The following is a 24,307-nucleotide window of genomic DNA, read 5'->3' on the forward strand; positions in this document are numbered from 1 at the left end:
GGTGCAAAAAATAACTAAAAAAAGCTTTCAGGAATTCAAGATTTATAACAAAGTAATCTACAAGTTAGAACAGAGTTTCTCTTCCCTGATTTTTAAAGGAAAGAGAGAGTGGCTATGCAAAAATACTTCCCTCTCTTCACAAGAAAGATATGATTGAATTGGAACATACAGTAGACAAACAGCACTGCTCATTACTGCAGCTTTTGAAATCATTCACCTCCAAGTCAGATGGAAGCACTTTTACCTAATGTCTTAGTACAAACACCACACCAATGAAACAGCAACCAGAAATAATTTGAAAGTTGACTCTTGAAATTCAAAAAGTCAACATACCAGATGATGCTTTTTCCTCTTTTAGTCACATTTAATAAAAGCTGATATGGCCACCAAGGTGTTAAGATCTCTTTCGGACAACAAATGAAGAAGGAATCACATAAATAACATTTGATTGCATCCAATTGCTAAATGATAGCTCCTGCTGTTGGACTAACACATACAGCACTTTTTTTGTCATCCTGTGCATAATGGGTTTAGAGGAAATTACACAAAAGTGTAATTTAGCACAGAGTTCTTCAGAAGTACTGAAAAAACAGATTAAATGCACTAAGCAGTCAGAGGACTGTAACTTAAAAACCTATTTAAAGGCACCTTAAGGGTTTTGAAAAAGCTGAGTCCTTTACACTGCCCTTTACAAAACAAGTGGTTACCCCAAATCTATAATCATTATTTACAACTTCAATCCTTATTTTGCACTGAAAAAGAAATAACATACATGGGAAGGAAAAATATTTGACAGAATATACACAAACCCAATGCTGACACAAGAGTAAGGCATCATTCACAACTCACTTCCTTTTAAAATTCTGAAACTACGCTAAACATGACTTTTTTCAAATTAGACTGTGGCTTTTTAAAACTGTTTTAAATAACCTTTTGGTTTGGCTGCTCTAGAAGCTGGCTTTTGCTGTTTTATCCTTTCCCAGTTTCCCTAAATGTCTTTGCACTCCACCAGCCAATTTCGGACAAGTTTGATGGGCAGAAGTCTTGAAATCCATCACAGAAATTTTGTAAAAACAGTGGGAGAGCATGCATCAGTGTTACTGCTGAGGAGAGGAGGGCTCAGTTCCTGTGAGAAGCACCATGTTTGCCCCAGCCCTGCCAAACTGTAACTGCAAACAAGTCAAAGAATGTGCAGGTCCTTGCTCAAGCAAGAAGGCCAAGCACAAACAGCAGAGGGTACCTGAGAAAGCTGAGGGCATCATATGGGAAGAGAGATAGAAAAGAAAGGATGTAGGTCATGAGGAAACAGCTGGTAATGTCTGAGAATACTTGCTACATTCATGGTAGGTTTAATCCATCAAATATACACATCCATCAGAAACCTATGTAGTAGTTCCTTGTGCACTGAAATCTTCCAAATCAGGTAATTTAACATCTTGTTAAAAGTCTGTTTACTGTTCCTTGATTTTCCTTGCTAACACTTTAAACATACGCTGAAGTAAAACTCAGGCATTCCAAAATCCGCAGCTTTTTTTCAGGCATGTAATTTCCCCAACTTCCAAATTAGGACTTGGGCAATGTTCCCTGGGCAAGGAAGTGAACAAATCCTTGAAGCATCCTCAACAAAAGCCAGAGTGGAGGCTAACTTGAGCAGCTCCAAGCAGGAACAGAAACAAAACACAATTTATGCAGATGTTTATATAACTCTGGTGAGCAATGTACAATAAGGAACAAACTAAGAAATTTCATCTCTGATGAAACTTGATGAAATTTATGCCATTGACTTTAACAGGACTAAAATGTGCCTCCAGGACAGTTTGACTTTTTTTTTTTCATCCCCACCCTTTAAATTTGGCATTTTAAAATTTATGTATCAAATCAGGATATACCATTTTCCTCAAGCCTGAAGTAAACAAAGTACTAAATTCTGTATTTAAAGACATGTTACTTATGGGAAATGATAAGGCATCAATTTTTGATAGTTCCTTCTCAGATACTTTTCTGTCTTAGCACAGTCAGCGCTAACCTTTATAGGTTAATAATATTTTGGAGGAAGCTTGTGGTGTAACTACCTGCTCCCACAGGAGCAGAAGCATTTTCTGAACTGTTTCTTTTCAGTATGTGTCATTTAATTAAAGCAAACTAGGACTGTCATTCACATGCTTTAAACTAGGTAATAAACAAGGTAAGAGAGAACCTTAACAGAAAACAAGTCAACAAATTCTTATGTCAAACTAGCTGGGACAATGTGAAATTTTAAGAGAAAATACTGAAAGCTATTCATTTTAAGAAAGCAGGCAAGGGTACTTGCTTCGCACCTTCAGTGAAATGTAGTCTGAACAATATAGACAATAAATACAACTGCCAACCAAAAGCAACCTTCAAGTAAGCTTATTTCAGATAGCTTTCACACATTATAACGGTAGCTAATGCCACATCTTTCCTAGACTGGAGAACACTTAAGACAAATACCATTATCACCTGACCTACCTCCATTAATTCAAGCACGCAAAAATTCATATAGCCTCTTATACTACAAAACTTTAATTAAATTAAATTTCTAGTACTTTACTGATGCTCACAGCTGCTAGATGGATATTGTCTAATAATATAATCTGTATGATACTCTTGCTTTTGAATGCATTCTAGCAGTAGAGAATGTAAGAAAAGGAATATTTCACTCAGGAAGAGGCATCTGGGAGGAACACCTGCAAAATACACTCCTTGGCTTTAATTCTACTAGTGTGCAATGGCCATTTTGAGTTGTCTGCGACAGAATACCCTGTCCAATGAATTTCACTTTTTGCAATCTCAAACTCTACTTATCCAAGCTGAAAAGTTGGCCCTCTTCTTCCCAGAATGAGCAGCTTTCATTGTATTACACTCTAGCTCCTCTAACTTGTTATATGGAGGAAATGAAGGAGGAAAGGAAAAGAAAAAAGGTTTATCACATTCATCTTGTATAAATTAAGAACTTTCATTTATCTCATGCTTTATGGGGCATATTACCTTTCTACTTTTTTTATTACTCTTATCTATTCCTCTTTGCCTCACTATCCCTTAATCTTGATGGACCTCCTCCATCTTAGAGGTGACTCAAAGTTGCTGCTCTGTAAACTGTGGAAACAAACTAGCAGGAAAGAAACCAAGAGTCAGAAAAGCAGCTCTGGGATGTCATAAAATTAGCAGCTTCTAGCTGCCAAATACCAGACCCAAAAGTGCTTTTCACTGCTGCTTGTTTGAAACAAATTTTGGGATGTCACAGCAAGAGCAAAATTCAGGATTACATGCACGCACGCTATGTTGGTGCAAGTTTTGCACATCAAGCCACAGATAGCAGAGACAGAGTAAGGCTGAAAGAGGAAAATGCTTGAAAAGACATGTTTGTTCCAGTATTTGGAACAAAAGCTAAACACAGGTATCTGTTCTTTTGTAATGAAGAGATGAAACTACAATGACAGGTGATAGAGTAGTTCTGTGAATTAACATGTGCTTATTTTCAACACTGGAAATTGCCATCTGACAGAGGCAAATACTTTTTATTGTTTGGCAACAGTTTTGGGACACACCTTGTAATGGTTCTTCCCCAAGAAACTCTGAGTTAGGCCAGTTACATATGCCTGCAGAGGAGCTTATGCTCCAGACTGCTGAGGTCAAATACTCTCTCCCTCTGTCTTAGCACTCACTAGGAAAGTGAATGAACCACTTCATGATACTTATTTTTGGACACTCCAAGAGAAGCCAGCAATAGAGCCATGCAGATCAATCTTTCCCTGCCAGTAGCTATAAACGTTCCCTCTGGAATGCTCCCAACTCCTGCCAGTGCAGTGATGGAGAAAACACCCTGAGCCCAGCAGACCCTTGTTATGCCAAAGCACCACCACATTTTGGTGAGCCCTCCACTGCCCTGCCACCTAATCTACTGAAAAAAAAATGCATGTCGTGGGGGCAAAGCTCAGCTGCACAGTTGCTTTTTACACAGAAGGATCACATGGCAACACAAACATCTGCACTCACCCCTGCTCCAGTGCCTACATTTGTCCCAGGACAATGTAGGGGAATGTGGGCAGCCATCCCATGGTTTTTCAGCAGGTAGCATCTCCCTTATGACCAGAACTGCCAGCAGCATGCCATCAACATACTCTGAGATGCTGTAACACACACAGACTGGCAAAGGAGAAGCTTCAGCCAAAAAACTGTCAAAGGACAGCTGAAAGAGCTTGGTTTGGAAAAAAAAAAAACCCCAAAGCCAAACCACAAAAAACCCCAACAAAACAAAAACAAACAACAACAACAAAAAAACCCCTCCTGTGTATCAGCTGCAGGAAATAAACAAAGTACCACCCCCAGCAAGCTTTAGGGACATGCACACATCTGCAGAATTCATAGTCATAGGTGCACAAAGGCCCAAACTGTACAAGCTATGAAGACACCCAGTTGACATGGATACTTGTGCCTGACCACTGAAAAAATCCCATAAAACTGTAACACAGGCAGATGACAGAGCTGTTACAGGCCTGGATTTGTAGCTATTTGGCAACAGCAGCTATTTAAAAACTTGAATAGGTCATTTCCCAGGTCATCATTTTAAAAATAGAGTCCCGGGTCTGCTGGAGGCAGACAGAGAGGCATTAACTGCAGTAAATGTGATTTGATGCTACTCTTACTATGGTGTATATTTAAAGACAGCACTAATGCAGTACTTCACAAAAGTTAAAAAAACTCCTGGCTGTGAATTATTTTTTGAAGGGACACTTTGGGTTAGAATTTAAGTCATGCATTTTGAGGAAATAATCAGCTTATAGTTTTCTTGTGACTCCCACGATGAAAAGACACATTCTGGAACAAACTTTAGTTTCTGCCACACTGAAGAGCAAGTACTGTTGCAAGGCCAAATTCAGGTGTTTAAAGACAACCTGTGTGAAGCCAGACAGTGCAATGCCACTCCTGGTTACAGTGATGACTGAAACACTGATGTAACACATTACAAGATGACTAACTATGGAAATGGTCATGATGCAGCTGGCTGTGCTGACACTCTGGGGCCATCGGTGCCACTGCCTAGTCTTAAAAAGCACTTCTTGCTCAGAAATACTTCCAAAAATTACCATATTACAGCTCATTATAACCATAAGCCCTGTAGTAACGTTAGCAAACAACAAAAACCCACAGAAAAACCTAGAAGCCTTGCAGATCACATACAAAAAATTTCTACTTAGGACACTTTTTGGCTTCACTGATTTTACTTTTAACGTAGTTTTAAGAGAGGATATTTAAACAGAATAGTGAAGATCCCCACCTTAATTGTAAGTTGACTTTTTGTTATCACACACACACAAGTGGATTCTTATAGAGTGATAAAGGTTATAGCAGGAAAAGCTTGTTATGCTAACAATTCACAGGAAAACAAGAACTAGAAACCCAAGCATATCAACATTAAAACCAAAAAGTTTAAAATGCAGTATTATCATACTGTAGCATTTCACAGTTCCCTACACTTTGAGCAACGGATAAAGCGTTAGTAATTAAGTGCTCCTTCCTCTCTTTTAATAAACCTATCTGTTTGGTTGGTTTGATTGGTTTTCCAACAAGCTGGTTGAGTTTGGATGAACAATCCTAAGTGAAATAAGGTAGAGTTCTCACTAAGCACTGTTGCTGCCTATCCAGCAAGAACTAAGGAATATTTACTACCACTGGAAACAGCAGCATCAAACAACTAAACCTTTAGAATTTCTAACTTATTTGCAGAACGTGAAAACCATTAAATTTGTAAAAGTATTTTATTCCTTCTCAGCTCCCAAATGTAAAGATTCTGCTGAGAAAAAAGTGGAAGGTGGAAAGGACAGGAAGGAAGAAAGGAAAGAATATTAGCTGAACTTTTTTTTTATGCCATTCTGTGCAAATTTCAGAAAAAGGACCTTAAGGGACATGAGTTGGAGGGTTGGTACAAGAAAGACTGGACAAAACCTGAAATCCATGATTATTTTTTTGGCAGGTGAAAAATGGACTCCTCACTTTAGCATGTAATTTTTATTACAACTATTTTAGAGACCAGTATGTAAGACAACAAAAATGGAAAGAGCACCTTGAAAAAGGGTCTGACAAATAGCGCAAGTTTAAAGTCATTACACAGCTGGAACAAGAGACACCTAACGGGCTTATCTATAAAACAGTCTCTTCCAGTGACACATAAAAACCTGTTTTATGCAGTTATCCTCTGAAACAAGTTGTCTCTGCACTCTGATAACGCAGCGGAGACAACCTATTAGCTCTCAGCTGGCAAAAAGATGTCAAAAGTGATCAGCCACCTTCCTCTCACTCATGAGCTCCTGATACTTTGCTTTTACCTGGGCCCTGCTGCTTATTTGACTACACAGCAATGCTGATTGCACTCGCTCACGTAGCAGAAAGTTGACCTGCCAAGTCTCTTGTCAGTTGAAGCTGAATCAGTGTATTAAACAATAAACTGTGAGATCCAGGGTATCCAGGGGCAAGAGTGGGGCTGGGGCCGCCATTTTTGGCAGCAACCAACCATATGTTCTGCCCTTTTATATTGTGCCACTACTTTCCCCAGACTTCTCTTGGTTCTGCTTCTTTTTCCTACTGGGGAGGTATGTTAAGTGTTGCTAAAACACATACCAAATGATAACCGACGGGAAAAAAAATTAGTGAGAGCAGGTAAGCCTTCAGGAACACATTTTGGTGGGTTTTTTTTTCCCCCCCTCAAACAACTGCAGAGTTGAAACAAGCCAGCCAGCCACTCACTTTCACACTAGTTAGAACATAACAACTTTAAATATACTTTAAGTGGTTATAAACACATTCTGCCAAGACTTGATCATGATCCTCAAATCGTTTTGAAAACATTAAACTTTGCCTAAGTGAATCAAGTCCATAAGCAAGGCAAAAAGTTCCTCAATATTGTGCTAAGGTGAGAGCCAAATCTAGTCTCTTTAACACTAGAACTCAGAAGGGGCACAGGGAACATCTTGACTAAAAACCAGAAGTAGTTACTCACAACCACCCAACACGTTGCTGTTTAAGATTTTTCATTATCCTATTTATTTTTAGGACTCTACTCTAAGAAAACCTGTCCTCTAGCAAAATCTTTAGCCTAATATTTCCATGACACAGCTATGCGTCAGGTATTAGAAAGAAGTCTTCTTCGTGTTCCAAATTAATGACTAAAAGACCACAAAAGTTAGCAGAACAAGTTAAATTAGAAAGACTGCTGTACACAATACAGTAAAACTGTAAGGAGAGTTTAAAATCAATCATTAGGACACATTCCCCCCCCCTAAACTCTTTCCTAAAAGCCAAGTAAATAAATCACAGACTTATTTGTGTCTAAATCATAGCATATCAGAAGCAGTAACTGATTTTCTATAGTCATTCTTTACACTTGAAGTCATCAAATACTTTTCTGGCTTAAGATTTCATACCTACTTTTAAACTAAATGGTAAAATTACACTAATATTTTTTTTCCTACTTCATAATCAGACTTTCCCCTCTACATTGAAAAAGTGCCTTTCCTAGTGTAATTGACACTGAAATCCTGAAAGGTGTAGAAATCACAGCAGCCATCTACAAAACATTTTTATTTCTTTAAGAAGTGGTCCTTAACCATTTCCAACAAAATTCGGTCCCTGGGGATTATATCCGAGATCTCTGTAAACCTTGACACTTAACTACCGAATAAAAACTCACGCAGTTGGGAGAGATTTCAACAAATACATGCACGTACCTATACTGGAGGTATAATCGGTGGCTCCAAAGATCAACTCTGGTGCCCTGTAGTACCGAGAGCAGATGTACGAGACATTAGGTTCTCCACGAACCAGCTGCTTTGCACTGAAAAGGAAATGGTAACATTTCAGTAATGAATATTTTTACAATATTGCTGTGCAGACTAACATCAAGCTTTGGCACTCTTCACCCACTCCCAATTCCTAAATGCTGAAGTACCATGTCCTTCTAAGTTGATGCAAACCACTGACTCAATGATTCACTGTGAAATGAGTCCAATCCCTCAAGCATCTTCCTTACACTGGACATCGCAAAGGAAATTTCGACTACAATCTAGCTGATAAATAGGGTCAAATTTTTGGCTGGCAGCTGTCTTTTTCCAGATACAAAGGTTTGTTTACAAAGGCAAAGAGGACAGAAAACAGTTCAGTCAAATGTAGTTAACTTTTAAGGTTCAAAATCTCTGAATACGCACGGGAAGCAAGTGGAGGGTTTATGTTTGTTTGGTTTTTGTTGTTAGTTTGCTTTTTTGTTTGGTTGCTTTTTAATTTCCATCATAATGTTCTGTCTCCTTGCTATTTAAGGGAGTGTGGCATGAGGTTAAAGGGGTATGAGGAGACAAAGGAAAATAAACTTTGCTATTATATTCACATGTTAATGGTTCACGATTAACATGAAGGCTTCATTTATACTGCAAGAGATCAGCCACAAATACCTACAGTATTGCCTCAACCACTACTGTTGAAAGAATCCAAGAAAAGAATAGACCATGAGAGGACATTACTTTTGGAACATGAGTATGGACATGTTATACTTCTTTCTTAATTAACAAGCAATTAAATTAGACAAAAAAGGAGCTGGAAAACAAAATTGCCCTTTCAGAAATATGACATTTAACTAAGCAGCACCGAACACTGCAGAGGGGCAAGCCAGTCAAATCTAGTGTTCAGCTTTTTAAACACTCCTTTCAGCCTTCAGGGAAGAAGGACTCCTACCACCCATTTTAAAAAGTCTCAGTTTTCTGTTTTCTATACAGAAACTACAGTTAAAAAATTCCCACTGATAACAGATAGTAAATACTACCTTTTTAATGCATTATTATTTTTGAGTTTCAGTGTGATTTGTATTTTGCTCCAACACTGGTGAGGCAGAGCTGAGGAGGAGATTCCCAAGCCACCAGGCATGATGATGCACTGCTTGAATAACTACCATCTGACATTCCCACTCACTATGGACAAGTGCATTTAGCAACAGCAGCTTCCATGACTTCTTCCACTTATACCCTACCTATTTTAGTCTGCAAAGTTATAGTACAATCTAAAGACTGGACTTTCCAAGAGAGAAATCTGTCTCCTGCCTCAGTGTGGGTTTCCAGAATTTCTATATCAGTTCTAAGATGGGGGCTGGACTCTACATGAGACTCACTTGAATAGACACTGGAAATAAATGTGCCATCAGAAACTAGAATACAGATGTCCACTATCCAAGAGCTTCAACTGGAAGTCCCGCTTCTGATCTTGAGCCTCTATGGTATTGGCAACATGAAGTGAATTGGTGTACATGCAAGTAGACTAATAAAGAGTAACATTAGCCTTTTTAATATACGGTGCCACTGCACCTGTCCTCTCTTCCCGAAACACAGTTCGCTACAAGATTTGGTTGTATTTTTCCATGGTGTAGTATTTTTCCTATATGACTGCATATTTATTTTATTTTTCTAATACCTGAAAACGTAACAGGTTTGCATTTTAATTCCTTCCCTCCTGATATCCTTTTCCAGCTTTTTCCTCCCGCTCTCCCACCCCGAACTCATTTTGAGGGGAAAACAGAATATCAGCAGTTCTCTTTCAAAGCTACAAATAAAGAAAGATCTTCTGAAGGACACAGAGGATTTCTTGGCAAAGTTGCACCCAGGTTCACTTTGAAGGAAGACCTCTTCACCAGGTTTCAGGCCACAGATATGCTTACCTTCCGAAGTCGCAGAGTTTTAGAACAGCTGTATCAGGGTCCAGCAAGAGGTTCTGTGGTTTTATATCCCGGTGGCAGATCCCAAAGGAATGGATATAGGCTAAACTCCGGAACAGCTGATACATGTACAACTGGAACACAGAAACACGAGTCCGACGGGGTAAACAATTAGTTTAGCACAAACTCTTATTAGAACAAAAACAAAAGCTCTCAAAAAAGACCATACTGAATGTGTACTAGTGCTATGAAGATGGACAAGGTATTTGCATACTTTCCCCACCCTGTGCCACATACCCACACATGTGGTTCATCTGTCCTTACAAAACTCAGCATAATGCCAAAAGAGTAATTGTGCCAGTCTTCCAACATTTATAAATAACAGCAGTTGTAAAAAACATACACAAAATAAAGGTGTTTCAGTTTGCTTTATAAATCATCCTCTTCAGAGACATGAAGTATTCCAGGTTATGAAAAAAAAACCCCAAACCAAACCAAACAACTGAAAAAATTGCCCTTCAAGAGCCAAAAGAAAACCCTTTAGTAGATGAAGTTATATTAAATGCTGCCCAGAGACAAGAACAGTGTCTCAGCCTGTCACTGAAGTGAATGTCCCAGTGCTGAGGGGACACAGTCAGATCTCTGGACAACAAGAGAAGGCAAATAAAACCAAATGTTCAGAATAATTTTATACAAGGCACAATAAATAAGCTGAGGGAGAGTTTCTTCTGCCCCCTTTCCAAGACTAACCCCTTAGCAAGGAAGAATACAGCAAAAAGAGATGTTACAAAGCCAAGAACTTCACAGGATAAGATTACATGGCAAGGGGAGGATGTCCAGCTGCTGGAGCTACACGCTTGTGGTTATGGATAACAAAGAGGTGCTGAATACAATTAGGGCTGTATAGCACATCTAGTCCTAAAGGCACAGAAACCCTGCTTTAAGGCTGACAGAAGGCTTACTTGCCAAGTTATTTGTTGTTTTTGTTGTGTCCCCACAAGGTTCCAGTTAAAATCAAGCCATAGGCAGGACACTGCACCAGAGACGCACCTCCACACTTTCCTTTTCTAAGCACATTCTCCACAAATCACCTTTAACTGTCTATAAAACCATGTGCAATTACTAGATATTGGTATCAGGTCATGTTTGTCTCACTTTCACCACTATCTCTGTCGTCACACTTTCTCTCCCCCTTGTTTTTTGTTGCTGGTTTGGCGGGAAACATAGAAATGGAAAGAGAATAACTTGAATTTTGGCTCTAGGTCTCCGGTTTTCATTCTTGTTTCTGAAAACCACGACTCTGCACAAAGAAAAGCAAACAAACATGTTTTCCAAATTGCCTGTTCTAGACACGTTAAGTATGTATTGTGCAAGGGTATTGCAAAATAATGCAAAAGACGGCTCTAATTTGAGGGGTCAAGTCAACACATGTGGGATTTAGAAAGTATGCCTTTCATCTCCACATAGCAAACCCAAAATTTCCAAGAATTCCTTAGACCATATTAGAAATTACAAATAAAAATTAACCAGAAGATTACTAGAACAGCTTCCCAGCAGTTTTTTTAACAGTTTGTTACCCAGCTCTCTACCTGCCTGGGTATCAATCAGAAATGAACAAATATGTATGATCTGACCTTTGTGTAGCCAAGATGCCTGGAAAATTGCAAAACCCTTAATGACATTGAGGTAACATGATCTTTTTAAATACAGGATTATGTGCAAGGCTTGCCTTGCCAGAAAAGTAAGAACAGCCTTCCAGGTTACCTGGAATGGGAAGCCCCAAGCATCCTGCAAGATGAAAGAGCTGAAGCAAATTTTATTCTGAAAGTGTAAGTAAGGACAACTTTCTCAAGTTCCCATAATGGAGAACAATAAGGGCAAGAATACTGACAAAACATATATAAAAAATTTATCAAAAGCTCAGCTAACAGATTTTTGGGTAGCATATAAACTGAAGACATGCTGTTCCACCAGCAGAGCAAACAGTGTGACCTTGCAACAGAAATTGTTACTGCTGGATGATAAAATTCTGTCCTTTCTTATGAAACAGGCACCGGTGCTGGCTATTGCAGAGACATGCTGTTTGCAATTTATGCATATAGTTATGGCACAAAATGTCATTACTGATAAAATTACTATTTGTAGCTTTCAACTTTCTAACTTTCATCTTCTTTCAACCAAATTAAAGTTTTTTTCTTAAGCCAACCCTCACACTAAGAATTACACTTTTAAAGAGGAGTCTGGAGAATCAATATGAATCAGGCAAATTTATCGCTAATTTCCATTTAATATTACCTGGATGTCATGTTCACAAGTTAATGCCAGGTGAAAATATCATCATTCACTTGTGTGTGGATTGTGGTCACCACAATATACAAAATGGAACTGCAAGACCCAGATGGTCCCACGTTTGACAGCAAAATAAATTTTATTTTAAACATTGTGTAAAAGATGTAGACAACTTGAGTACAGTTTTAAAGCTACAATGTGCATACAAGCATCTTGCCCATGTAGCTCTGGAAGACAAGAGTCAATGAGCTCCAAGTGGGGACAAAAATATGCCTTTTATGCCCACAACAAAAGCACATGAATTCTTACTCATGCCAGGAAAAGGGGAAAATGAGAGATAAGGGAACATCTTCCTGAAATCCTCTTTCACTTCCTGACCTTTGTTCTATTATATCTTCATCATCTCAGGAAACTGAAAGCTGCTAATCTAGCTGGTGTCCGTCTCTAAGCTGCTTCAAAAACAAAACACTTCCCCCCCCAGTCTCCCTCACCCATTCCAAGATTTATGCAAAGTCAGAAATTGGGAGTGCTTGTTTAAGCCTCAATCCTCTATTCTTCCTTCACCATAAAAACTAATGATTCTAATTTTCCTTCCCTCAAGATTTATGTGCTTTTAAAAATTTCAGAAAACTTATTATGTCAGAAAAGAGTATCCCCAGAGTCTGTTTCTATTAAATCCTTCTTTACCTAACCACATCTATCAGTTACCTACCTTGACATAAATCATAGGGAGTGTCTGTTTGGCCCGACTATAATGTCTGGCAACTCTGTATACTGTTTCAGGAACATAGTCCAGCACCAAGTTGAGATACACCTCATCTTTCTGAAAGAGAATAGAGAAGAAAAACAAAATCAGCAATAGATTTGAAGCATGAAGCACAATTAAAACATTCAGTGAAACCTAAAGCATGAGAAAGTTGTGGACATTTTAAATCCCACCTTTAGTGGGAGTGTGAACTGCTGACAAATTATTTTGGCCTTGCACTCCTGCATTAATACTTTTGTCAAACTTATGATTAAGGTCATGTTAATTATATATATCTATATCTACATATATATTTATATGTACACACAGAGAAAGATACTATGATGTCCAATGATATAATATGACATAAGGCATTCATTCGCTGATTATAAATAGGACAAGGATATAATTGTTCTGCCCAGTCAATATTTTCATCAGGAGAGTATTTCAAGGTAACATGCATCATTATTTGAAGCAGCCTATTAACTCATTAGTCCCTTACCTGCCAAAACCCAAGAAGTGCAAATTGAGAAGTCCCAAACTCAGCCTCTGACAACAACACATCAAAAAGGTTCAAACAACCTGCATCTTTTAGAAATGTTACTTTGATCTTACTGAATTCCCAACTATTAAGAGATTAATAATACAAATTAACCATTTGTAGACAGTAAGACAGTGTTAACATTTGTAACTATTCCATTTACATCTATTTTGATGTCCCAGTTATCTCCAACTTAAGCATGTGAACTTATTCATGGCAAAACAACGTCTTGAGTATAATTTTTAATATCTAGGATCAGGTTAGAGGTTCATGTGAACATAACACAGAAACAACAAAAGTAGATTTATAATAAGGTACTTTGTTACATTATAAAGTACCTTATTATACACTAGCAAAGGAAAGAAGGAACAAAGAGAACTTAAATGACAAAGTACTATAATCATATAGTGTCTCAATGCAGAACTGAGAATTTTCAGTAGTAAAACAGGTCTTAAAGAGACTTCTGATATTTTAATGCAGTCTTCTGTGCAAATCTTATCAGGACTGTGAATACATTTAATGTTGGGGAATGGGTATAATTAACTGTATCAACCTGAAAAATTATTTTTGAAAGCTGGATGAATCAACCAGAAGTAACCTCTCCTGCACCCACTGCATTACCAGCTAGAACTTTCTATAGTGAAAGACGATACATAGATGGAAACAGCATGGAACTCCCAGTTCTTCAACTGGAGTCCTTGTCAGCAGATCCACTGGCTATGTATCTTAACATCCAAAACCAAAACTCATTTATCTACAGCGATTTAATAACACTACTGTGACTTAAGATGTCACTTCAAGCACAGAGTGAGGCATGTTACTCTCACAGTGCTCTGCTGTCCTGCCACAGCAAAGAGCAGCAGTGTCCAGTGAGTAAAGGAATGGTACATGGTAACACACAGAGAAATACTCACCTTGAATACACAATATACAGAGCACTGCTGGTTTTGTGCGTTGTTAAATACTCAGAATTCAAGATCTGTTTTCACCGTTATTTGACAATAAAGGTTTCTATTTTGAGGACATTTTAATAGTTCTTACCAATACTTCCTAATAGACCAAGTCACCTTGCAAGGCCCTGCCTACATCACTCCTCCCTACAAAAAGATGTTCTTTTTTAATATCATTGCTTAAATGACAGTACTAATAGCACCAGCACTAAGAAAATGTCAATGGCCCACTAACTTGTATCTGGTCTTCTAGTACTTCTGTAACATAGAGAAGGAGCAGCAGCCTCTGAAACCCTGCCTATGCTGGTGCTTCTCCCAGTGCCATCCCAGGAACTGAGTAACAATGTGAAGACATCTGGATACCAGGCTGGAGAATAAACTTTTTGAAATGGATGAGGAGGGACAACTACCAGCAGTGCAGAGGGAATACCAGATGGCTCTGGAACTCCACAGGTGCAGATGTATGCAAGAAAAAACATACTTGTGTTTCAGCACTTTCCCTTCTGCAACAAGGAAAGTTCTTCTTTCCATAATTTTCACTTTAAGCCAATAAAAATCCACCACCATCTCTTCTTAGGTCAGAGCTTTCAATGTTTAAGTACAAAATACAGAAAATAGATGTCCTAAAAAATCAAAGTTAACTTATGCCTGGTAAGGCAACCTGTAACCCATGAGAGAAAAGAGTTTCATGAATATGGATTCTGTTTGACTCAGTGTAGATACAGCCTGATGAATATGCTGAATGTTTGCCTCTTAGAAGATGGGAAAATCATATCGGTGACAAGTCACTGCACCGAGTACTCTGTTACTGAAGTTGATTACTTTTATCCAAGGATTCATGTTTCATGTACCAAAAAGATTTACATGAGAGATTAGAGAGGAAAAAAAAAGAGTAGAAATGAAATTATAGTGGTTTCATTATCCTCTTGCAGTACAAGCAAAAGGAGACATGTAAAACAATAAAACATGTGATCAGGAAACCCTGTCAATCCAACTTCACAACAGTGGGTTTTGACAATTACAGAAGTCTATTTAGTTCATACCAACTTTGCCTTGTTTTTGTGCCTCCATTTTTATGTTCTGTTGGAAATGGGACAAATTCAATGGCATGACATGACACGACAGAAGCACAAAAAACCCTCGAGCACCTGAATCTTAGAGATGAGGTTTTTCTTATGAGTTTTGATGTTACGCACAGTACCTGAACAATCAACATGGGCTTTGCATGGCAATGCTCCTGAGTATCCTGTCTATCACACATTATCCACCAGAACACAAAGGCACACGAATACCTTTCCCTCACCAACTAGCAAGAACTGATGTTCCTGTACCAGGAACAGTGTGGCCAGCAGGACCAGGGAAGTCATTCTTCCCCTGTACTCAGCACTGGCAAGGCCACACCTCGAGTGCTGTGTCCAGTTCTGGGCCCCTCAGTTCAGGAAGAACATAGAGGTGCTGGAGTAGGTCCAGAGAAGAGTAACAAAGCTGGTGAAGGGACTGGAGCACAAGTCCTGTGAGGAGAGGTTGAGGGAGCTGGGGCTGTTCAGCCTGGAGAAGAGAAGGCTCAGGGGAGACCTCATCAGTCTCTACAACTCCCTGAAAGGAGGCTGTAGCCAGGTGGGCATCAGTCTCTTCTCCCAGGCAATCAGCAGTAGGACAAGAGAGCACAATCTTAAGCTCTGCCGGGGAAGTTTAGGTTGGATATAAAGAAGAAATTTTTTAGAGAGAGAGTCTAGTAACCACAGCAGTGTTGGATCAAGGGTTGGACAAGGTCTTTTCCAACCCAGTTGATTCCATGATTCTATAAATGCAAGGCTTATGCTGTTGGCTATGTAAGTAACTGCATATTCCACTCCTACCATATGCAACTAACTTCAGTTGTTCTCTTTATGAATTAAACAAATCAAAGATGATGCAAGTGCTTTGACCAACATCCTCCTGGTGTTACCAAGCACTGGGCTCATAAACACACAGAAAAGAGTTTTCACGACCTCTCATCCTTCTCTTTGAACATGAACTGGATGAAAGTAACATCCAAGTTACCTGGATTTCCCTGAATAAGATTCAGGACAAGCTAAGAAGCAGTCATGGCCTGACAAACCCTGAGGGTGATGTAACCTGGTTTGCCTACCTCATGCATTCCTCCTAAACACATATTTTTCCAGTGACCCAGATGTATTGCAATAGGAAACAGGGTTAGCTGAAAGAGCTTGCCAAATGAGGGCAACTGCTCAAGGATCAACTGGGAGGATAAATGCTTATCTTTCCATTACAGGAAACCTTACCACATATTCCACAAGTGACTTGTTTCCATACTGCTGTTTCAGAACTGGTCTGGGAACAAACCAAGGTAACCTGACTGTCACAAGTATCTCTGAAACAACTTACAGAGAACAGAGAAGTCCAGAGGAGACTGCAGCATATAAATTACAGAAAGCAAACACAAGATGTCATTAAATAACTCACTTCTCCTTAAAGGTCTTGGGACTGAATATTATTAGCTTTCATCAGCAGGTCAAATGTTTATGTCCATCCATGTTCTCCTGTGCTTGCTGCTAAGATTATGACCATGTACTCTTTAAAATAAAAAAGGGGGAGGACAGAAAGCCAGACCCTGAAATACAGAATCGATGTATTTCATTAGGATTTTGACTTCAGCAAATCAGCTCATGTACCAGCAATTGCACCAAATGTTAGAAGTTGCTTTCTGTCACTTGGCAGATAAATTCTCAGTTGACAAACGCTGCTCCAAAACGAACCACAGCAAAATAACCACTGCTTTGCCATCAAACCGCTCCGTGCCTCTCAAGAACCCACAGTTCAGGCACCACTTCACTTTGATGGGAAATATTTCATACAAGAAAATACTAATACAACCTATGCCATACTAAGAGGCATGAGAAAGACTAGGACAGAAGAACTAAAACATTCTAGCAACCTGATTTTATTCCTTGTGCCAGAAATTGGAGACAAAACAGGAGGAAAGAACAACTACTGTAGTACATGAGCATTACACATAATGTGGCTGAGGACTGAGGGAAATTGAAAACATTGCCTTACTGATACAGGAAAGGATGCATGGAGGTCTCAAACCCCACTTTAAAAATCTCTCTTTCAGTCCCCACAAGTAATCTGTCTTAAGCACCATCCAGTTGTGCTTAATTGAGGCTAATATAAAGAAACAGCTATTGAATTAAAATAAATCAATAGCTATTGAATTCACTTTTCTACATTGTTGCTTGCAGGGAAAGTTCAAATATTCCTTCTCTATGATCATCCCCTACTTGAACAAACCCCACATTGATCCTAAGTGCTTTCTACCAGCTTTTGTTAGCTTTTATTTATGTATCAGACACACACTAAATTTACAATGTGTGTGCATAAAGCCCCAATCAACATTAGTCAGTCACGGCCCAACTACCAACGTGACCAGAGAAGCCAGGAAGGTCATATGTGCCAAACACCAGCCTGACAGCAAAGGGCAAAATCATACTCTGAAGAATATGTCGGCATCTAGTAAGATGTTAGAAGTACTCCTGAACTGTCAAGGCCAACCTGGAATCTAAAGAAAATTTCTCTGAGTGTCAAGTAATGGGATAAAAAGGTTGAAAAGCTATTCTGGGTGCTCTTTCTTCTAGGGTGACTAAATTTACTGGTCAGCATTTGGAAAAAGTGATGAACATGCTCATTTCAGTTTTCTTCTCCTGGCAGATCAGTAAGAGTGTGGTGACTCTGGTGTGGTTTGTGGGTGGGTTTTTGCTAGTTTTTAGATGGACTCCACATGACCAGCTGTATGAGTGCAACTGAGAGAAGATGAACAGGACTCTAACTAACTTTGCATTTGGAGAAATAAATGTGGAATTAATTGCAGTCTGAAAAAACTCACTTTACTTGCCTATTCAAGCTAAAAGCACACAGACAAGCGATTAGCTTAAAATTAAGTAATATGCCTCAAAGATGTGTTTCTCGTTATTAAAATTGTCCCAAGGCATCAGTATTGGGACTATATGAAGTAAACAAGCCAGTCAGTTCACTGAAGGGAATCATGTTTTCTTTACCATATGACAGCACCCCACCAATGATGTTTCAGAGGTAGGTACTGCACACAGAGCTCTTACTGACAGGATGGCAGCTACACAAGGGTTCTGTCAAAAAGAACTTGAAGGATTTACCTTTAAGCTGGAATGCAAGAAAATGCCTTTTAGCATTTCACGTGGACTATGCCTTTTTTGAGAGTGCATTATTTAAACACCAAAGTGTCATCATGAGGTAAAATATGCCCTTCACCCTGACTTAGGCATCTAGATTTAGACAACACAGGAGGTTCAAAGTCACATAGTTTTTGTCCCGGATTCAAAAAAGGGCTATTTTACTTTTTCTTAAAGCTACAACCACCACACACTTCACATCCCCTTATCAAGCACCATGAGAAACTCACCCTCCTTCCCTTATCTTGAAGACTGACACTGTAAGTTAAAAATACGAAGACTTTGGACATGCATTCAAAGACAAAGCAAAAATTTGCAGCCTTCATACTCTAACTACCCAGTAGCCATGATAACTAGAAAAATTTGAAAATGCAAAACATGTGTTAGCTGACCTTATTTGTATAAAGGAATGGTGACATCCAGTGGCCACGTGTGCCTGGTTTTACTTGCAGTTTACAACCACATCTATTTCAAAACAGAGCTGAAGCTGCTGCCAAAATATAGGGACTGTATGCCTAGAGATACAGTTGCAGTTTCACACAGATAAATCCGGGGGGTAAGAGCAGTTGAAGACTCAACTACAGTGTTCAGAAAGATATCGATATTTTCTATTAGTATTACAAATGTTGGGCAAAGTACCTCCTTTCCTAATCCCTCAATGTCCATGACTGAGTTGGAGAACTAAGATCTGTCCCAAGACTTTTGTTCCTATACCTACATATCAAAACTTACTAAACTGTTCTGTAATGTTCATTACTCCTCAGCATAGAACAGTCATGTTATGTAGGAATTGCCAGCCTGGTCAGCTGTGATGGCAGCATAAGGTCAGAAGTCAACCCTCCAAATATAATTCATATTTAAAGAACTTTCCCAGGTCTTGTTCAAAGACAACTGGTTAACATTATCTACTTTTGATCACTGAAAGAGTCCAGGTTCTTAGATGATGCACTAAGACATTCCTTGTTGTTAAAAAAAAAAAAGACATTTTCTGTCCTATTTTTCCCCTCTAAAGAGAGGCTACTGTAAAGGAAAAGGTCACACATTGAAAGAATTTGGGAATCCCTGATGATTCTTGTTTATTTTATGCCCTATAAAGTCCTTAAGCTTATAGCTGTACTTTCAAGGAGAAATAATTTCTATGAAGTCAGAAACATCCACCCAACATCTAAAAGGTGGGACTGATTTATCATCTTTGACACGGGTGATCTGTGGATATTTGAACCACAGCTCTCAAGCAGAGACTCTGCCATAAACTGGCAATAAGTCTGTTGGAAGATGAAAACTGACAATGATGTTGGGATCACTGGACTGTCCCACATACCTTGCCATGAAAACAAAAAGCGGTGTTTGGACATCCACTGTTTTCCTGCCTGTTCGCTACCTTCCAGAGTGAGTAGGAATTTTTGAATCAGGATATATCCAAACTAGGCAAGACATTACACAATAATGGTTCAAACTATAAGCCTGCCTCAGGATAAGCAATACAAACTGCTTTCCTGATGGCCATCCAACATGGGAAGATGAGAGCAGTAGCTAGAGCTGATAGAGGAACGACTTGAGAACAGAAAGTGACCAGTCAGATGTACTGGATGGCTCACTGGTCTAGAGAGAAATCACAGAGCTTCCTATTTCCATGCACCTACCACCCTGAGGATCTGCTGCCTACTCTGCTCTTGCACAGACCTACCAGAGGCAGACAAAACTGCTATTTCTAAAAACACAACCTACTCAAAACCAGAGACTGATCATAACTACAACTAAGGAAATTCCCAGCATGTTGTGAGCCCTAACAGCAGTAACTGATAAATCATTATCTGCTGACTGGTGCCCTTTTTGAAATGAGCTTGGCAGGCCTCAGGCAAGGACTACAGAGATACCAACATCACAAAACTCCTCATAATTGGCATTAATTGCTCCTTTGTTGACAGCACAGCAGATCTGCCAAGGATTGAATGAATGGTAGTGACTAAATTCATCTCTAGGGATGGCCCTTCAGCACATTACTAGCCTGGTGCAAAACATTCACACAAGCTCTGGCAAAGTAAAATTGGGCTCAAAGCTCTGTTAATTGAACTTTCTACACAGTAACTTTTTTTTAAGTTCAGTTAAGAAACCAAATTGTTCCGATTTTAACAGGGAACAAGAATGGACGGCCCTTACATGACAACTCATCTGAACACTCCTGCAAGAAAGAATGATGACGTTCCTGCCTCTTTGAAGGTGGAGGATATGTCTTTTTCTAACAGGGATATGAACCTAGAGAAACACCAAAAACTTGCAAATCAGACAGTTGCTCCCTTCTTTCAAACTTCTTCACTGCAGTTTAAAACACTGCTGCCAGAGCACACGAGATAGTGCACAGTAGCTTACAGATGCAGCTCAGTGTGTATGTCCTCTATGTTTATTTTAAACTTCAGCCTAAGTCTAGGGGAGTAAATTTCCATCCTGAGTCTTCATGGACCTTTGGCTACATGCCCTTATCGCTAAGGCTACATAAGACTAGACATCAATTAGAGCATGCAGAAGGGCCAGCTCAGCCTCCAAGAAAGAGTCAGCATATTGCCTATTTATGATCACTCTGTGATTCCACATATGCTTTGTTTGACTCCTCTGAATTCTGCCACCTTAATGAGGAAAAACAAAAGTTACATAACCACAGATGCAATTAGTCAACAAAAACTTTATTTACTTTACTTTTATATGATTTGATGCAGAAATAAATCCCTTCAGTAACTTCTCATCCTCTTTTGGGCACGGATATGGATCAATCAGTCTTATTAAACACTCAAAAATATCCATGCAAGGAAATGTGACAGTTATGAAATACCACAAAGATCTAAACCAGAAATAGAGAGGGGGAAAAAATGGGAATTGAAAACTCATTTCAGGTTTTACACAGCTGAATAATTTTACTCGACAGCCACTGATTTAAGAAGTTAGGTCAGTCTATAAAACATCTTAGCAAAGGAGCCAGAGGAATCACTCACTATGTTCACATCTGCCCTACCTTGGAGCATGGCTCAAAAGGTTCTGAGAAGAATTAGGTTAAAAAGGACAGGCAGCAAGACCATCTCCCCCTGCTTCAGGACATCAACACTTACATTTTGTACCATGCTAAATGCAAGTCAGTCCCTGAAATTAAGGAAATTTAGCAAAAGTCAACCAAGAAATATATGCCTTCCTAATACAGTCTGATGTCCCAGTGGTAAGTTGGCAGGCAAACCAAGCATCTTGTTCAAGACCCTACCCTAAGGCATAATATCAAAACCAATATCAAAGAGCAGAGCTGGTCAGCCCTAAAATCCTCCCCATTTTCTCCAAGAATTACCTAGAAAACTACAAATCACAGAAATTCAGCATGGAAAAGACTTGTGACTACTTCCACCAGGAGAATCTTTCATACAACAACTCAACCCACTATTTGGTTGTTCTTCCTCACCTCTGGTTCATTCCACCAGCTGTAATTACGTGTTCTGGACTAACAAAAAGCACATTACAGGTATGAAAGACAGTGCCTTCTGCCAGATATCTCATACAGCCCCAGAAAAAAAAAAAAAGGAAATTAGAATCTACTCTGGCAAATTCATTAAGGAAAAGGCTTTTGAAAAAACTGGGTTATCCAACAGGTGTGACAAACATCCGTAAACCTGTAAAGAATTGAGAAGGAAATAGTTTACAGAAGCAACTTGAATGCCAAGGCTGTCAGCTGTTATATGAATATATATTATGTGCTTTCTCTGAGCTCTTCTAAACTAGAAATTATTAGTCAAACACGATTAATACGCAGTCAGTTCTCAGAACAATTTTTATGTCTATATATACACACAAAGGTATAAATATATCTCTGTGCATGCATTTAAGTGAATATACACATGCACACACAGAGAATATACCTATATAAAGGCAGTACAAATTCAAAGATGTTCAGACAAGAGGGAGTCACCCAGTAACAGAAAACAAAGGAGAAGAAATCAGTCAAAGTCATGTTTAATACAAGATTTCCATGTTCCTAAGGCTTGAAGGCATTTGGCAAAAGCAGGAAAAATGTTTAAGCAAATGGGAGACATAAAAAGGACAGTTCATCATAAAGGGAAAAAAAAAGTTAAGGAGCTCAAACACTTCAACCAATTCCACAGAGAGCCCCCTGAAACAGCTAATGGAGAGCTCCAAATCCCTACAAACTAGGTGTACAACTTTGATGCAGCTAAGGAATAGTCTGACTAGCAAGTGTTTTTTAGAATTAGTTTTCTACTTGATACTTTTTGTTTTCTGATCAAGAATGAAACCCCCTGTTTTGCTAGAATAATGCCAGTTTTAAGGTTGCCCAGTGTCTAATAATATCTAGTGATTAAAACGAACTAAAATGACTGTTAGACACATGGTTTTCAAAGAGTGCCAGTCTCTTTGAATCTGACTGGATTTGGAGAAATCCTTTGAGGGACCTCTAAATCAAGACCAGATTTAAGCTTCTCAGATACTGGTAAAAAAAAAAAAACAAAGAAAGAAAAGTCTCTGGGCTTGGAGATTCCAGTGTCAAGCACTAGGGAAGAAGGGAGAAGTCTAAGCAACACAAACAGGTGGAGTAATCACAGTGGTACGAAAACCTTTATGCATGAGAATGCCTGAAATATAAGTATCAAAATGTCATTAAAGAGATCAGCAGTATAATAGTTACCTCTGAGATTTTGCACTCACTGCTAGACTTGAGTTAATTAGCACAAACACGGATTAAGGCAGACAATTGTCAAGTTCCTCATGAAGACAGACAACAATTGCAAGCCCCAGTCACCACTATGCTGCTGCCTTTTCTGCTATACATTCCCTGGATTTTTACATTACTCTTCCCACTGCACTTGGCTTCAATAATCAGTTTATATAAAGTTCTGGGTACCTATCACCCAGCTGTAGGGAGCAACTGCTCCCTACATGCCCTTCCTGGTTACCAGATGGGACATTTTTCTCCCTTCTCTAATCCTTAAAGGGCCAGTTTGACTTTGAGGGTAATACAAAGGAAAAGATGTTACTGCTTCCCAAACTGACAAAAACATGATAAGAAATGTTATTCTTCCTTCCCAGATGAGTTTCAGAACACCAACTTGCTGCTGTTCAGAGCTTTGTCCAAACAGCAAACTCCAGCCCTCTCCTCCTCCTGGAGTACCAGTCTGCCACCAGAATGGCAACCAGTTAAGGCCTTATAGCCCACACAGGAAAAGCACTGGCAAGTTGCTGTGCTAACACTCAGCTTGTGTTTCCTACAGCTTCTTCTGCAGGCGTTTCCTGAGAGCTGCAAGAAAGGGCAGGAGTCATGCATGCCATTGCTGAGTTATCTTCACATGCTGCCACCTACGTGGCAATACCTGCAAGCCAATTGTGCATCTTTTTGTATTGAACTGCAAGAGACCTTGCAACCTGAACTGCAACGTTACACTGCTGACGTTCTGCTGGGTGTGCACTGGCCCCAGGGACTGGTTCACATTTGTCCCATTTTGCAACAAGGCAGCAGTGGAAATCTCAAAGGCACAGAGTAGAGGCATCAAGAGAGAAGAGAAGAAAGCAAAATGAAAGAAAAACTTCTCACTGAAGTATTAAGATTCACTGGCCACGGATACAGACTGCAGTTTTAAAAGCAAAACTAGTGCTGCCAAGAATCAGCCACGTTTATGTTTTGCAGAATGGTAAATCCAGTCTCAAGCTCAACATCAAGCCAAAGATTTCCAAAACAATTTTTCTCAAGCTACTGTTAGACAAAGGCTACTGGGACAATGTTCTGAGCAGTTTTAATGCTTCTACTGTTTGAAGGAGGAATTTCTCATGCTGCTTGAGGAATTTCTAGTTATGAACAAAATACAGCCTAAAAAACTA

At 39.2% G+C, this 24,307-nt stretch overlaps 1 protein-coding gene across 1 annotated transcript in view; it reads right to left on the reverse strand.

Annotated features, from left to right (window-relative positions):
* The window catches only part of GSK3B (glycogen synthase kinase 3 beta), a 157,212-nt gene that overhangs the window by 44,631 nt on the left and 88,274 nt on the right, over positions 1–24,307 (reverse strand). The window contains exons 6-8 of the mRNA XM_029960636.1: positions 12,714–12,824; positions 9,716–9,846; positions 7,746–7,852 (exon numbers count right to left, since the gene is read on the reverse strand). Of these exons, the coding sequence (XP_029816496.1) occupies positions 7,746–7,852; positions 9,716–9,846; positions 12,714–12,824 (349 nt within the window). The remainder of the gene's footprint in view (positions 1–7,745; positions 7,853–9,715; positions 9,847–12,713; positions 12,825–24,307) is intronic.

Source organism: Manacus vitellinus, unplaced genomic scaffold, assembly GCF_001715985.3.
Source record: "Manacus vitellinus isolate BGI_N305 unplaced genomic scaffold, ASM171598v3 scaffold_28_pilon, whole genome shotgun sequence".
NCBI lineage: Eukaryota > Metazoa > Chordata > Aves > Passeriformes > Pipridae > Manacus > Manacus vitellinus.